Source organism: Strigops habroptila, chromosome 8, assembly GCF_004027225.2.
Source record: "Strigops habroptila isolate Jane chromosome 8, bStrHab1.2.pri, whole genome shotgun sequence".
NCBI classification, from domain to species: domain Eukaryota; kingdom Metazoa; phylum Chordata; class Aves; order Psittaciformes; family Psittacidae; genus Strigops; species Strigops habroptila.
The window spans coordinates 21,281,492-21,299,149 of NC_044284.2; the positions used below are offsets into that span (position 1 = coordinate 21,281,492).

Consider the following 17,658-nt stretch of genomic DNA (forward strand, 5'->3'; position numbering starts at 1 on the left):
AATGTGCTGGCATTCAGCTCAAACTGTTAGTAGGATGTAGATTTTTTACTGAATTTATAATTTCAACCTTAGGGATGCTATTTGTCACGTAAATGGGTATGAAAAGAAGCAGCTACAAGAGCTAGGGTCATATAAAGGTCTCTATTATTTACTCTGCTTGAGCAGGGAGGTTGGACTAGATGACCCTCAGTGGTCCCTTCCAACCTCAATCATTCTGTGATTTTGTGATATTACTGCAAATAAAGATGGGGGAAAAGTATGAGTAGTATAGTTGTCCAAGCTGTGATCTTCATGGATCTATATATAGGCATTCATACCCCAAGTGACAATACTGTGGTAGTGATGTTTCTCTTTCACATGGCCAAGTGCTTTTGGAGCAGTATCACAATATGTAGAGCCTCACAAAGAAATGAATAGAGAGGTTTAAATGTAGTGAAATTTCTGCAGCCGGGCAGGAAATTGTTCTGATTGTTCAATTATGTCATTTGGTGGAATCCTGTCCATTCTGAGTCTAAAACTCTATGCCCATTCCCATTAGAAAAGGAAGATCCGCAAGATCCAGAGCTTTATGCCTCACATCCTTCTCCAGAGGAGAACAGCAATAGGAGAGGTGAGAGGATGAGGTGCCATTTCTTAAGGAAAGCAGAATTTCAGAAAGGAAAGCAAGATTAAGCTTTTCCTCTCCAGTTAGTGAGACACATGGCACATTGTCTCCTGGAGTTACAGATTTGTGTCTGAAATCAAAGGTGTTCTTTCTACTTAGTCTGTAGGTATTCAGCAGTTTTTCTCACAGGAGGGGGAAACAGCCACACAGAGAGCTTAATACTTCTTTGTATTTCAGCACAGAAGGTGATCATACTTTGCATGTTGCTTTTCATTGTGGATTCCAAAATTTCATGATATTTGGAGTCATGGCTTGCAGAACATTTAATAGCCACCGTGCCTCAGGTACATTATGTTTACTAAGCTACTTGATTAGTAGGAATCTAGGATGTCAAGATAGATATGATGACATACCTATAAAAGAACAGCTTTAAAATCAGGTCAGTCATGTGTTTTACTATTATCAAAATGACATTAAAGGAGAAAGTTCCACCGCATAATAAAGCCAGCAAGGAGCTTATACCTTGCAGCACATACATCTTTACTTGCTGGTCCATTATAAAGAAAGGGAAAGGACAGAAATAAAAAATTAATTTCTGCTATATTTTGAAAGTGCTGTTCATAGGTACAGAATTTTGACCAGTTTTAAATTCAAGCACCCTCACAAAACCTGAAGCGTTTCCATAAATCTTTCCATACCATGCAGAGATACAAATGCTATATTTCAGATTCTATGCTCCAGGACCTCAAACAAGTCCTACAAGATGTGGTGTGCTTTCTACTCTAAAACCTGAATACCAGAAAGTTCCATGACTTTTTTTCCCGTTTTGGCTCTGCACAAATTCCAGCAAGATCAAGGCCTCTCAGCAAGACTTACTTACATGCAGCACCTCTCCATCACCTCCACAGATCATACAGACTCAGTAGCTCAGATGTCTCTTCACCTCTGCATAGCACAGAAATGCCATGGGATGCCTAATGATGCTATGGTTAAACAGCGAACAGTGCACTGCTTTTCTCAGTAAGGCTCTGTGTAGGCACAGATACTCACTCACTGCAGAATCCAACCCTGGTCATTCATTTTTACCTGCATCAGGAATCTTCCCAGAACATGAGAGCTGAAGTGGTATTAATAGATATTGTGCAAAACGTGCACTTTTAAGACCCAAAAGGATTTCAAATGATTTGTTTAATTTTGATTGAGCTAACCAAACAGATGAAAAAAAGTTTCATATCATGCCAGCCTGGAAACATATGATCCATCTCTGACTAGCAAATCTTTTCTTTAATGAGGCAAATTTTGAAAGAAAATTAGAAGCTTTTCATTAAGGAGGTATAGAAATAAAACATGATTTTTTGCCCCTCTGCTTTTTTCTCTTCTTTTTTTCTGCAGAAGCCATTTAGTCATATCTGGGCTAAATTCATGCATAATTCCAGACTGAGGCTTTTGGTGTGATCTTTAGCTAAAAAGTTTCACTTAGGCTTTGAAATTGCTCCAGTTATTTTACATATATGCCACTAGGTATCTGTTCCTCCCCCTTCTGAGATTTAAAGTCTTTCTTTAATGTTAGAGATCTGATGTCCTCTAGAAGGAACTCTGGTCAGAAGCATGGAATTTCAATCAAGAGAATGGTTCTATTTCTTAGGACTGCTGGTTAAAGCTACAGGGTTGTAGAAAGCAGTTCACGCTTTCATCTGTCACAGACCAGAAATGAAGGACACAATTTCCTGAATGCCCTGGACAGTTCTTACTATACAATAGCCTTTCTATCTCAGCATTCCCTCGTAAGGAATTAGTTTATGTTATACAAGTTGTGAAGTATATTCACCATGCAGGGTCGACAATTCTTTTTACAATTTAGTTTTTAACTGAGAAAAATACCAAGCACTAATAATGACTTCAGCAGTAATAGCAGAAGGCATCCACTTACCCTATGATGATGCAGGAGATGGCAGTTCCCAAAAAGGCGTAGGTTAAAATTGATCCCAAGTTACGAAAAAAATGTCTCTGGGGAGGAAAGTTTGAAAAAAGTGCTTTGTAATACAGTCAATAAAAGAATATTCAGACCAAACTGAAACACTGCATCTAGAAGTGACACTTGTTACAACCCATATCTCAATCATAAGATGAAACAATATAGGCTACATCACATGTCTTGGAAAATACAATTTAAGATGATTAACCTTTTGCCTGGTGGAATACCATCAAAATTTTCTCTTTTATGTATCTGGCCAAATGCTTCAGGATCATAACAGAAGTTCACATTGAAAGTATCTGATGCAAACAGTATCATAACTCCATCCCTTGAACAAACAAAGTCCTGATCATGCAGTATATAAAACACAGCTAGGCTGCTGCCTACATGCAGTGCCACCAGGTTCAAAGTGGTCTCTTCTGAAAAGAGGAATGCCAAATTGCGCAATCAAATCTTTGTTCAGGTGCAGAAAGGGAGCAGAATGAGGTCTGTGCATCTTTCATTTTCTTCCATTCCTGTCAAGTTTTTCCCATGCAATGTCATTGTTAACTGACTCTTTTCTCTGACACTGGCCTGTTGGATGTAGAAAGTAGCAGTCACATTCAGTCAGTTTTGTAATAAAGAGACACATACCTTCTTTAAACTATATCCAGCATGAAATATAATGGGTGGCAGCAAAATATTGAAGAAGATGGAAGGATCAAATGTCATCTGCCAGAAAGGATGAAAGAGAGGGTAAGGACAAATAAAATAGCATTTAATTTAATAGAATAGATTTTAATTATAACTTCTTATCAGGATGCGATGTAACTTGTTAAACTATAATTGTATAATCAGTTCTGCTAACTTGCCAGTGTAGGTTTCTGTGTCCTAAAGTTTCTCAGTAAATCTGCTGACTGCGTCTCTAGCATCATTTCCATTGTAACACATTTTGTAAAATATAAGCCTTTTCTTCCAGATTTTGATTTGAGGGTTTCATGATGGCCTTAATTATTAGCAGCTCAACTAATTTAACAGTAACATCCTCAGTTACTTTCTGTTTTTTCTATTTCTATGTGTGCTGACATTTTAAGTCATATTGTCATGGAAATGAAACTGTAATTTGCTTCTGGTGACAGTTATCTACATCTGTGTTACTGAAGATCCAATATATTAGTGTGTTATGAAGCCTGAGAGGCACTGATGCTGTCCTACTGCCTCCAAATCATGTATCTATTTTGTAGGCAAATGGGGTTTCCTTATATCCTCGATAAGCTAAGGACTAGTTTCAGCCATACTGCAAAGACTAACTGGATTTTCTGCAGACATTGCTAAGGTGCTATTTGCCTTTAGAACTGAAGGTGTGCTACCGCGTTAGTCTCTTCATGGTTCCTGTTCCAAGCCACTGGCTGGCACAGCAGCAGGTACCACTTCGTCCTCTGTTACACAGTTTGTTACACTCAAATGCTTGTGTAATGATAACCACATTCAAGTGAAACAATTTTTTTTCTACAACAGCCAGAAACAGTTTATAAAATACCCATTAAAATATTTAAAGTAATGCTAGAATAAAGATGATGTTAGGCAAAGCAAAAAGTTCTTATTCCAGCTGTTGTTGGTACAATGTTCATATTTGCCTTTAGCTTCAGGCACAGAGAGAGACCAAGGACAATACTCAGCCACTCCAAGTCATTACAAATAGCTTCCAATAAAATAGAATCCTGTTTAAAACCCCAGTATTTCTGGAGGAAAAAAAAAAAAAAAAGCCTGTGTACTGTTTACTGTTCTGTCAGTGGGCAATATTATACCAGTACTTTTAAAAGAGACAAGATGTAATTAACACAAAGGCTTGCAGCTCCTTTGTTCAGATAAAGTGATGTTTTAAGGCTATTTAAGTATTCCAGATGAATTATTTAGCTTCAAAAGAGTAAGACTTGCCTACAAAATTACTTCTGTCTTCTTACTAGCAGATAGCTTGATTTGATAAACAGGAAGTGAGAGCTCAGCCTTTTGTTACGTTCTGCTGACTTTGAATTATAAAGTTGAAAAAAAAATAGCTGGCAAATAATATACCAGCAATTGTACCTATGCTGGTAACTTCATTAAAAACATGACAGAAAAAGGATTTTCTTCACTTGCGAACTAACAGCCTCAACTGTTAATTTTGGAATTAATTCAGCAAATATGTTAAAATATTTTTTCCACAGGCATCAGAAATCCTGACTACATGTTTTATTATTCAAAACTGTGTTCCAAAGAATACACATTTGTAAGGCACAGCACAGTCTATTCTTTCTGATAAATGCACTTTGTAAACTCTTATACAGAGGTCAGAAGGGAATTACAGTAATACAAAAACCAGAGCATGGTGTGACCATATTTTCTGGTTTTTATGTTAGTGCTTTTGCCAGTCAGGAGGGCTGCCAGGCATTGCTATTGTCTCCTAAACACTGCTGGGTTCCTCCCTCTTTCCCTTTTCATATATTTTCTTTTTAAGAAGGCATTTGCAAGATAATTGTAAAGGAAAAATGAGTGAAAATCCAGGCAGGCTGAGGCCTCTCCAGTAATGTAGAGAAACCCACAATTCCCAGTTGAGACTATGGAAAGAAGATTGGGCAATCCCCTGTAAGGGCAAGAGCAACTTCTGGGCAATTTAGTGCTCCTTTCTTATAATACAAATCAGCTTCGGTATACCAGGTCTGATGAAGATGTTCAAATGTAATGAATTAGTACATGTGCCTTGGAAACTAAACACACATTTTGACTAATACAAACCTTTTGCAACCATCTAGCAGGAAAAAGGATGAAGAACCAGCAAAACCTGATAAGTCTGACTGCCACAGTGTTTTCCTGTCTTCACCCACCACAGCTCTAATAGTGTTCTCATAGTCCTTGAAAGGCTAGTTCTTTCTGAGAATGCCAAGAGCCTTGGTGTAAGGACAGACAGGCACATAACAGTGCTGCCTCAGCAAGGAATTTGAGCAGATGGTTAAACCCTAAATCTGCTGAGTCCCCCAGTGTACATTGTAAGCATAAATTAAAAGTTTTTATAATGATTACCACTATAATACACAGGGACATGTATTACCGTGCTAGACAAACACTAATACTTGGATAAACAGAAAATAATACATAGCAATATTGTAAAAAAACACTGGTTAGAAGCTTCATATGAATATGTGATGCCTTTGAGCATAAAATCTAGGTTTTAAATAGTCCCTCTGCACTCCTGAGTTCTTTAAATTGCTGCCATTTTTAAAGAAAGTGAATGTTATAAGAAGTAAATATTGCAAGGGTGGGAAAAGAATATAATTACAAAGTAAACTACTTGAATTGTTATGTTGGAAAACAGAAAATGCCATGACATTGCAAAAGATTGTAGACTTCCTCCCACACTTCCCTTTTTGCATCCAGGCTGAACTGACCCAATGATGTTTACTCATGCCTGGGGATAGCCAGTGAAATCCCTGCTGAGGACCATGCAGTAATGAATGAATGTATGAGAATGCTGTAAAGCATTTAAATAAAATGCTTTATAAAATCTTTTATAAAATGATTTATAAAATCTCCGACTTATATGTGGAACTTTACATATATACAAGTTTATATTTTGTAAAATGTTTAAAGTTTGCAGTTACCTCTGCTGTGTACAGGAGGCAACCCTCCCTTGCACTGTGCTGCCAGAGCAAGTCACTCTTAAGACAGAGGGCAAATTAAGATATCAGTAGTGTTTTGATGGCAATGAATCCAAGATAACAGCTGCACCTGCAAGTGAAGTCAGTGCCTGCAGGAGCAGGACTGTCATCTAAAAGAGTTCAGCCAACTATTGCTGCAAGCATACAGTCAGTTGTATGCTAAATGATGGTCAGGTTTCTACCACACCTTATTTCCTTTCCTGTACGCTTTCCACACTTACCATTCTCACCCTAAATATAGAATAGCCTCTCTCTCTCTGTGTCACATTTTAGCTTGAAACTTGTTTTCCTCTCTCAAGGGTGTAAATAAATATCTTACACAGTTTAGAACAAAAATAAGATAGGTTTTACCTTTTGAAGCATCGCATTGCCCTGGTGACCATTGACATTGTGGTGGCTGATTTCTCTTTTGTATTGATATTCATAGACCTGGTTAGTTATATTAATAAGTAGAGTGGATTGCCCAGATGTCAGCTTTTCACATTCATAAACAGTTCCACTTTCAACATCTGATGCTTTTGTTGCATATTGTATAATTAATCCCATTACAAGACCTGGAGAATAAAAAAAGAAAAACCCAAAGAGATTCAGGTAATTTTAAGTATCTGATGATACACAATTACTGATCAGGAGAAAAATGAACTCTATTAAAGCTAGGACACCACCTTCTCAGAGTTTCCACCTTCAAAGAGGTACACCTCACTCCACACTTTGTGGATGACCATAAAATATTCTTCCAAATTGGTAATTTCATTAGAATACAGATGTTGGTTTGACATATGCTCAGTTGTGTTCCTATTTTTGTAACCCAGTTGCTGGAATCATTCTGATATAGTTAACTGAGTCGCTCATCCACTTAATTTTCAATAGATATTTAGAGAAGGGGGATACCTGCATAACTAATGAGTTTTACCAAGCATATAAAAATTAGCTTTGGTTTTGGTGACTTTACAAACTTCATTCATGAGGGCAAAACTGACACAGTATCCTCAGGCACATTCTGCTTTCTGTAGAAGACCGTGTATTTTTGAGAATGTATAAATGGGAAAATAAAAGCAGGAAGAAGGAAAGAAAGATTAAAACTGGGATTAATTGATTTGATTATCTACAATATAGGACTCTTATCTAAGACAGACACTTTGGCTCCCTTTACAGTTAATTGAGAGGAAAATGTATTTCTGCAATTGCCCTCAGGAAGGTATGCATCTTTGTGTTAGCTCTAGTGGGAGCTTGCTGAGTTTATTTCCACCCTCAGAGACTTGGATTTGGTTTCAAGTTTAATTTCCATGTTTCTTTTATCTCCTATGTGCCTTAAGTCCCATGTAGATGATGAACAGCTTTACAGCTACTAATTGTGAACACATTCATCAAATGCTAAGAATACTCAGATTGGTAGAAGACATCTAAACATCTAGATAGATAAACTTACTAATGAGGGATAAGACAGAAATTAAATTACAGGAAATAGCTGATAAGCATCTGAAAAATATTACGCTAAAGTTTAAGTTTCATCCAGCAATGAGATGCCATGGTGATAAAAGTGATCATAAAGGCCTAGAGAGATAAATAGGGTGTCTTTGTTATTGTCACATTTTCCCGTAACAGAATGTCTCTGAACTGCAGATCTCTATCATACATGTAGGGCATTTTGTAGCTTCCTGGACTGATGCTACAAGAGAGTAACAACTGTATTGCTTTGTTAGTGTGCATATGCATTTGTGCTTGGTTTGTATCGATTGTTTATTATGAGTGGTTTCTTTAAACCGTAAAGGATTTAGACAAGCAGTAGAAAATCCCAAGGCCGCTTTCTTAAGTTATGCAGCATTTGCAAAAAAATCAGAGAATAAATCTATTTGTAGTAAAGGACACAATTCCTCAAAATCTTAGGGGAGAACACATATGGCAAAAGGGGAGCAAGCATTGCATGTGCTACTATAAAATATGACTTCTACAATGGTAACCCCTAGATGTCCAAAATCATGAGTCAGAACCCAGGAAACCATTAATTAGTTAAACCAGTCAGGGTTTTTGTCTTATTTTCATTATATTTCCTTAGAAGAACCACATCTTTAATTTTCTCATTCTGAGATTCCTTGGATGTGTATTATATTGGCTAATACAGCATGTACTTTGAACCAAATTCTGTTTGATTGTTTTAAAAATGAAAACAAGTATTCTCAGTTATAGTAATGCAATTGCATTGAATTGTTCAAGGGTAAATTATCTAAACCTGTAGTGTCAAATTTAGACTAGGAATAGAGGGCTCTTCTGTATTCTGAGAAGAAATCTCAGCTGTGATCTTCAGCTGTAGTCTCAAGCTGCCTCTGTAGGAATTTTCTGGAATGGAAACAAATGCAAATACTGTAGATCCTAGTCCTGCAAGACAGCTCTTGAGTGCAAATAAATCCATTTGCAGAAAAGGAGTATTCAAAAATATGATCATGGTAGCTGTATAGAAATAAAGAAAAACACTGACTGAGATTTGCAACTGAAATTCAAGTTTGTCTTTTGGGTTTTCTTCTCCCAGCTTTAGATCTTATCCCCTGATGGACTCCAGACATGAAATGATAATGAAAGAATAAGGAAATTGCGAGAGTATCCAGCAGCATATACATATTGGAGAAATTAAATTAGGGAAGATTCTAACAATCTATATTCTCAAGGCATCAATGGGGCTTTGAGGTCCTTGTAGCTCTCAAGGAATTTCTATAATGTATTAAATTTGAACAAAATGTGGATGGGATCCATAATGATGGGCCGATTCAGAGTATTCTCAAATGCTCTAAAAAAGATTCAAAGACAACTGCTATCACTAAACTATATTGCAAGAGCCAATATAAGTGATGGGATTGTATTTTTCCTTCAGTAATAATAAATATGCCAACCACCCTATATAAAACCTCTAGTGAATTAAAAATCTGGGAAGAGTGCATTTAATATTTTAGTAGGTGTATCATTTATGGAATGCACTTTCTGCTTTATATCATTATATAACATTGCTTTTGTGATGGAATTCAGGAGCCCAGATCATATTCTAATAGAAGTAATTTATTTTTAAATAGGTGTATCATGTACTTTCTGTTCCTCTACTCCCCCATCCAAACCAAAGTCATGCTTTTGTAGTGTATCTTCTGGAACATTTTTTATAGTTCATTTCAAGAAAAAAAAAACAAACTGGGAAATGTCATTTGGATGCATGTACTATGAAAAAAAAGACTAATATTTCTAATTTCCTTGCAATCAGGGTTTTGTGGCAGAAAAACATGAACATTTTCTCACAAAGTTCTATGGACTTTGGTATGTAAAAACATACCATCTGTACAAATAGTTCTGATTTCATAGTGGCATGCATATAGAGCCTAGCTTTACCATGGAAGTCTAGGAATTTGGCAGTTAAAAATCCCTGAATGTGAATCAGAAATGATGCTGCACCCATTACCTGATATCACGCGTATGTATTATACCAAGGTACTGGTTAGCAGGAATGAAAAAGTTTCAAACAGTATTACATCAGTTAAGGTTGTAGGTAACTGTAAATGTAAACTCTGATGCAAGGCCGTCAACAAACCATTACAACACAGAGCCTTTTCTTGTGAGTGCTACAATGGCTGTGTTCTGTCATTCATCCTTTCAGGGTTTTCCCTCCAGTCTGATCTAGTCCCACAGAGCAAAACTTTGAAGGCAGGTACATCTTCAATCGGCCTCAAAAATGGGTATTGTATTGGTGGATTGATTGGTAGTGAAGTTTGAGGGTTTTTTGTTTATGTTTTTGGTAAAGTTTCTTTCTGGCTGCCTGCCTGGAGGAGTAGCCTCTTAATCAGAGGTAACTGGTGGCACCTGTATGTAGCCCTGATACCTAAATTCTGGGGAGGGTGAGAAATCTGAATGCTCACACCCGTTTTTTTGGTGTGTTAGCTCTGCTTTATTCCCCCACTAATGTGGAGGGCCATGACTTGTGTATTACATGGGGAACTTGGCACCTAACATTTTATGACTGAGGTAGCTAATGATACCAGGCCCTGTGGCAGCTGCCTAATAGACACCGAAGTCTTTCATTATCTAGTACTAAGGCCATCTTCTGGGGTCTGGTGCTGAGAGAGAGGTTACCTACTCTCACCTGAGATAAGTGGCATTCAGTTTTCATTACCGCTTGTGTAGATAATCTACCACACTAATTCTGACTACACTGTTGTATAGAAAATTGTGTTGATAATATATATAAAGGATGCTACTCCCTTTCTGGGTGGCACAAAGTTACTCTTTTATATCCACCTGCCTCCTTATAATATACAGAAATTGGGAAGTAAGTAGAGTTTACTATTTTGGGTCTGTTTGTCAAACCAAGCTAAAGTGTGCAGGGAAACTTGTTCTCTGAGATACTGGAAAACAAAGGAATGAATGGACAACCAGGCAAGTGTGTATTTTTCTTAATTGTTGTGAGTAACTTTTCAGTTTGGTTTCAAAACAAAACAATTTGAGTGTTTAAATACTTTCAAGCTAAGTGCCTTGAAATATATGTATACATATATATGTACACAGGTGGGGGTTTTATTTGTGAAATAATGTGGAGTTCCTGTTGAATTAATTCTGGGTTATGCTAAATGCTTTTGTTCTTTTCTTTGCAACTGCAGAAAATTTTTTAATTTAAATATAATTATATTCAGTTATGTAGTTAAACCATTGCTTTGATTAAAAAAAATTACATCTCAGTTTTTAAATCTAATTTAAAGTTTCTAAATGGACAGTTTTCCAGTATGGGCTTTTTCTAGCTGGAAATATTCACCCTAAAAATGCATTTTCCTACAAAGCTTGTGTAAGCTCACCCTCCCCCCCCAAAAAAAAGAAAAACAAAACAAAACAGCCCTTTTATTTGTTCTATGCTTTAAATAGAACTTTCTATCAGGCTGTTCTTAGTGTTAAATTTGTGGCTGTTCAGCACTTTATAGTAACTGTAAAACTTCTTCCTGTTTTTGTACTTCTGTGGTGTTTGTTTTTTCCCCCCCCGATCTTCCTCCTGCTTCACTTTCTCTATCCTTTCCACTGCTATACACTTAATGGCACACTGTCCTGATAAGGAATACAGACCCATGCATCATACTGTGGGACACAGTCTGCAAATAAGTGGCCATATTCTGACACCTGAAGCAAAATTATTGGTTTCTTGTGCTGCTATTCATGCATCTAGCAAATAGCTCAATGGGCTGGAGTAAAGAAAACTGCAGGGCAGAGACTTCTGGTTTGTATAAAACAGGTATAAATCAGAATTGTTCTGGTAACGAAGGTAAAATCTGAGAGCAGGATTTAGCTCACTGTCAATGCTTGGTGCCATCAAGATTTTCTTCCAGAGTTGCTGCCTATTGATGGGACGTCTCTATCATGACCTCAGAAGTTCCACTTTCTTTTCATTATTGCTATTCCACAATGCTAAACATACCAAAATTTCCAAGTATAAAAAGGACATAATCAGCTTTTTGGATCCTACAAATCAGCTTTTTTCCCCTGTTTGAAGGTTGCCATAAATATTGCAAGACTAAATAGATAGTTTATTTATGATTATGAGGAATGTTTCTTTTGTTCATGAATGTTTTAATAATTCAAAAGCTCTGTCCTGCTGGAGCACTAATCTCTTAACTGATCAAAAGAATATAATGAGATGTTTAGACTCATGAAGTGCAGATTATGGTCTAGACAGGAAGCAAAACAGGACCAGAAGACAGACAAAATTCTAATTAAAAAGTGATTTCTTTGTGTAATTTTGAATTCCCCTATATTTATTTTCTATTTTGATAGGCTTTTGTCTAAATCTTCAACAAATGTCGCCAGCCGCACATAGGAAACAGTGCGATAGTGTAAAGCAAGGTAGTATAGAAGAGTCACCCATGTAATCAGAGAAACTTTGTTGTAATTTACAAGCCAATCATAATGGATATATTGCCCAGTGCTTAATGGTTTATCTTTTGAGAGATGCTAATAGAAATGCAAGAAGCAAATGAATTTTCAGCCGTGCTCTGTAGCTTGTACCCTGTAAAAGTGTTAAGTAATAATCTAGGTGATGTTGGAGAATGAAAACCATTGCGTTTAACTAAGCACTGTGTGATGTATAGTTCAGTCTCAACTGATTCGGTTGAAGCATGTTTTCTATGTGCAACAGATTTCAAGATTACAAAAAGGGCATATGATCAAATAAATACTTTTTCACAACTTTAAAATACACGCAAGGCAGATGACAAGTGAGAGATCCCACAGAACCAGGTGTTAGGGGCTCAGTGACTGGCTTAACAGAAGAGTTTCTTGTTTACTTGCTTTCCTTCAAAGTATCAAGTCACTTGTGAAGATAGTAAATGAACTAAGATGGTGAAATGGCCTGTGTTCTTGAAATTTCACACAGTTAATTTATCTAACAAAATAGTTTGAAGGTGATACAAGGAAAACTGATCTTCAGCTACAGTCCCTCTACAGAGCTGAGATGATCTTAAAATGCTTGATATAGAAAGATCAATGAAACTTTATCTCAAAATGCAGGAGTTGGTTGCCTGTTCTGCAGCAGGTTTGCAGCTGAACCTCTATAAAGTTTTTTCCATGGGGTGTGCCATGATAAACAAATACTCTTCAGAATATGTAATCTTAACAAAACCAGTTTTGAGTAATACAGTGCAGGGGTATGTGATGTGCATAGAATAACTTTGAATCAAAACAAGTCGACATTTAGATACGGAATAACTACGCTGTTAATTTATATGTTCCATTATGGCAGTGTTACCCTCCTCTATGGCAAAAGAAATGGCAGTCACGCACTTCTCTCAAAGTGAAACAACAGTAAGAGAGAATGACAAGAGAAATCATTATACATGTAAGTGTATACCATTATTAAATCAGTGAGTACTTCTTATCAGTGGACAATGAAGAAAGTTCTACATGAAAGTGATGTACAATATTGCAAAACTTCATTAAAGAAGATTAGAACTAGACAGGGAAACTGAAATTACAGTACAATTAAAGCATTCAGAGATTTGGGGGAGGCATTCCTCCTAGTGTGTCTTTCAAAGGCACAGGGAAAGAACATAAGAAAAAATCTCAAGATCATTTAAACTTTATTAGACAACATGTCTGTATCCACGAGGTGCCTTAGTCTAACACCTTTGTATGTTATACGAAACAAACATGGAAAATAAGCAAATTATATAATCTCTTTCACTGAGGCCATTTCATTCTTTTGAAAACAGTAAACTCCTTAATTCCCGAAGTGTCAAAGCTGTTTGAAAACAGTAAACTCCCTAACTTCTGAAGTGGGCTGTCTGCCCATAGAGGAACATGACATGCACATCGTGAAGATAACCAGCCCATGATAGTCACTGTCTTAAAAAGTCAGCCTCTAGCTACTTTGAGAGATGCTGTTACATTATTATTTTACCGTACAGTTATGGAGCTGGTGACACTTCAGCACATTTTCTGAGCTTTGTCAGCACTTGATCTCAAATGCCTGATCATAAATATGCAACTAGTCCCATGTTAAGCTGGCACTTGAATTTATACTCACCATAAAGCATCGCTCCTCCAGTTTCATGCAGAAAGCGGAATCGATGGTTTTTAAACAACCAAATTGTTAATATTGTAAGAATGAGCAGAAAGTTAAAGACTAGCAGCTCCACAGCTCCCTCATGATAAAACTGATCTTCATCTTTCACTGATACATATTTCTTCAACTTCTCCATTTCATTCCTTTTGTGGGAAATGCGTGCAAAAAAAAAAAAAAGAAAAAAAATAACCAAGGAAGGAAGGTGTTATCGCCTTTGGTACAAAGCGTCCAGATACTACAGAAATTCACAGCAAGCACATCTGTTTCATTTGCAGCCTCATGGTAAAGTGCCCCAGCTCAGAATTCAGCTGGATTCTAGTTACAGCTTCCTGTTTCTCTCTTAAAGCTGCCCTGTCTCATTTTGAACGTTACAGTTGCATCGCTGGGCTGTGCTTGCTCCAGCTGTAGATGCACAAATCGCCTCAAGGGTCAGGCTCTGCCAATGTCTAAAATTCTGTTGTAAAACTTAGTCTGTGTTCACAGTGTTTGTTCCTGTAGTTACAGCATAATCTGAATCCTAAAAATCATGTTTTGTCTTGATAGTTTCAGATGGAAAAAATCATGTTAAAAGAACAGCATAGCAAGCTTTGTTACATTTTGGAAATTTAAAAATCTTTTCTCTTTCCCACTTTAAAATGGGAAGTGACATAAAATAAAGGTGGCACTTTACTATGATGCAAAGAAGAAAAAATATGGAATAAGGATTTCAAGATTTAGGCCTTGAACTTCTAGTGATCCTACAGAAAGACTGAGATCTCTCTGTAAAAGCAAGGGTCCAATTACCTGGAATTAAAAGCACTTAACTCCCCCATCAAACTGAACAAATGGAATGTGGAAATTGCTTTCCATCGCTTCTGCTGGAAAGTGATGGAATCACTTTCATTTACGTTACTCAAGCCAGGAAAACTGTAGAAGTTGTCTTACAACTTGCAGCTAACATGGAATTTTTCTGTCTGAGCTCAAGGCTTCAATACACGTATTATACTGGAGAATTCCAAATAAACTCTCATCAAAAAAAACCCCAAACCAAAATAAATTCTGATTATCATTAAAAAAAAGACAATCTTAATATTTTTTGTCAAAATCTCATAAAATTTATTTTTAAAAAAGTCGTTGGGCCAAACTAATCTGTACAGAGACCATTCCAAGTCATGTATTTGTCAGAGGTGAATAAACTGGAAATAATTAGATATGTAATTTCAAGGCTGCAGCTCATAACAATATGAGTATTCCTGAGGAGGCACTGTTGCTTCAATCTACAATGTTTTAAAATAACTTTTACTCAGAAATCAATCAATTCTGTTCTCCATGTAAACAAATCTCCTCACATTTTACAGGTTTTCGTTTATTCTTTCACTGTGTATGAAAAGCGGTTTCCTTCTAGTTCTTTTTAAGTTAATGCTTTATCTTTGTTTACCAGATACCAGATATATTATTTTTATTTTTTTTTAAGTCTGTATCACTGTTTTGTTTTGCTTTGTTTGGATGTTTGGGTTGGGTGTTGTTTTGTTTTTGTGGGGTTTTTTGCGCTTTGTTTTAGAGAAGAATTGAAGGCATTTTCAGGCTTCTTTTATGTAAGATGACATCTGCGTGAGGAAAAGCTTCACTGTCCTTGGGAATGAGAACTTAGACACTAGTAATCTTACTTCAGACATCACAAAACCCTGCCCTTGTTGGAAAACTTTGGGCAGGGGTTATGTTTGTTTGGTGTAACTGGTTTTATTTTTTCTATTTGTTTCTAGTGAATTAAACACCACAAGCTTGTTCCAAGATTCACTTTTTTGGTAGGTTATAAGTTTCGTACGTTTGAATCTTAACAACATAAGGGCTTCAAAAAAGACTGCATGTGAAAAGTAACAGCAAGCGTCCCAGCTCTACAAACTTTTCATCATGTGCTGAAGTCATCAATTTAATCACTGAATCAAGCCCCACTTACTGAATAGGTTTTGTGTTTATAGTAATCTAGACACGTACCAGGCTTGGTCTTTACTGATAGTTAAACGGGTATGTTTCTTAATGTTGGCATAATAAAAAGGTGTTTATGCTTCAAGAGCTTATTGCTGTAATGGAAAAGTGCTATCTGAATAAAAAGTAATCTCAGAATCAGCTTTTGGCATTTGCTTAGTTATTCAAAGTTTCCTTTATAAATGGGAACCAGTGATAATGGCTGAGGACACTGAGAAGCAAAATTTTCAGATCTGAGTTTTAAGTTACTAATATTTTCTAAGTGGGCTAGATGTTCATCTGCAGCAATCCACATAAAAGTTCACTAATATATTATTGCTATACAAAGAAATATGGAAAACATATGAAGATATGATGATTAATGAAAGCTAACTATCTGATGCAACATGTTGCAAGTGGTTGTTTTATACATAAATTACTGGTAGAAATACATTGCAACTAACTGGTCCAGGACCTTAAGAATACTTTTTTCTTTTAGTAATTTGATGACATTTTGGCATGTATAGGCCACTCAGAAGCATGCCCCACATGTTCAGGGTCGTACATGGAGAACAGCTAATGTGAAACCTGTGAGTAACAAAAAAGCCTGAATTAAAAGTTTCAATCCAGTTAGTTTTGTTATATTTTGTGATGAATAGTATGACCGTACTATTGTTCTCTGTACACCATATTATTTTATTAGAAATATAGGTACACCTATAAAACCAGATACCTCTTGAGCTAAATGAAACAAAATCACCTCTCCAGTGTTTCTTCAGGAATGTTTTGTGAAGCACAGTTCTGGAAAAAAGCAGGAGTCTGGGTAGATGAGAAGCAGCTTTGCTGAAAAAGTGGAGCTATCTATGAAAAAACACAGAAACACAGAATGGTCTCAGAGAACCTAATCAGTGTTTGGAAGATCTCATTTGAAAAATTATTGGCAATGTGACCAGATAATCTGTTTATTCTTTCTATGCTCAGATCTTTCCATGTTCTTTTATGTAACCACACTTTCAGCAGTATCCAGGCCCTTCATCTATTTCCCCTCCTAACTGGAATAACCCCTCTCCAAATTTTGGTTGGTTTGCAGGTCAGATAGAACAACAGTGTTAACAGCAGCTGCATCATATTTGCCATATTGATAACAGATGATAAATCATCATAAAGGAAGGAAGGGCTCTGGATAAAATAAAAAGTTACTTTTTGGCTTTCAGAACAGGCTATTGGGTGAATGAAGAAGGTTTTCACAGGAAAGATATTTTGAGTATTATTTAACAAGCCAAAGACAGAGCCAAAATAAGTTAAAGTTCCTGTTGGAAGGTAGTATGTCAAGTAATTCTCATAATACCTTGCTTCTACTACAAATAATATTTGCTTCATCTCCCTTGGCATGTCATTTTTATGGACAGAGGTGGTAGTAGTCTTGCTTATTTTCTGTGTTCACCTTATCAACTCTACTTTATGAATTCCACAGAAAAATAATCCTTTCCTCCCTTAGCCTGGCAGATGTAGAAGCCTGCTCTTACAGAAACTATCAAGATTGACTAGAAAGCAAAAGAAGTCTTGTAAATCATTAGAGAGATTCTCATCTTGAAAAATGTAAAGTCAGAAAAGGATCACAATGTAAAAATTGTAATTAATTACAGTAATTATAGTTACTGGGAATTCCAAGCAGAGAGACAATGCTTTGGCAATTATGCAAGCATAGGAAAAGTACATCCAGAAGTAAAAACAAATATTGAAAACAAGTGCATTTGTATATGTAAATAAAACCGAAGCAAAACCAATTCTGAAACTGAGAAATTGCCAGTGCACAGATAAAAAACGTTCTATCACAGCTCATTTGCCTAAAATCCCCAGGCAAGCTGGAAGAGTATTACTGGGA

The 17,658-nt window shown here is 36.4% G+C and overlaps 1 protein-coding gene across 1 annotated transcript in view; it reads right to left on the bottom strand.

Moving 5' to 3' along the window:
• SLC9A9 (solute carrier family 9 member A9) overlaps positions 1-14,134 on the bottom strand; it is a 201,917-nt gene extending 187,783 nt beyond the window's left edge. The window contains exons 1-4 of the mRNA XM_030493879.1: positions 13,791-14,134; positions 6,605-6,807; positions 3,213-3,290; positions 2,535-2,611 (exon numbers count right to left, since the gene is read on the bottom strand). Coding sequence (XP_030349739.1) covers positions 2,535-2,611; positions 3,213-3,290; positions 6,605-6,807; positions 13,791-13,965 — 533 coding nt within the window. The 5' untranslated portion in view covers positions 13,966-14,134. The remainder of the gene's footprint in view (positions 1-2,534; positions 2,612-3,212; positions 3,291-6,604; positions 6,808-13,790) is intronic.
• Between the last annotated feature and the right edge of the window lie 3,524 nt (positions 14,135-17,658).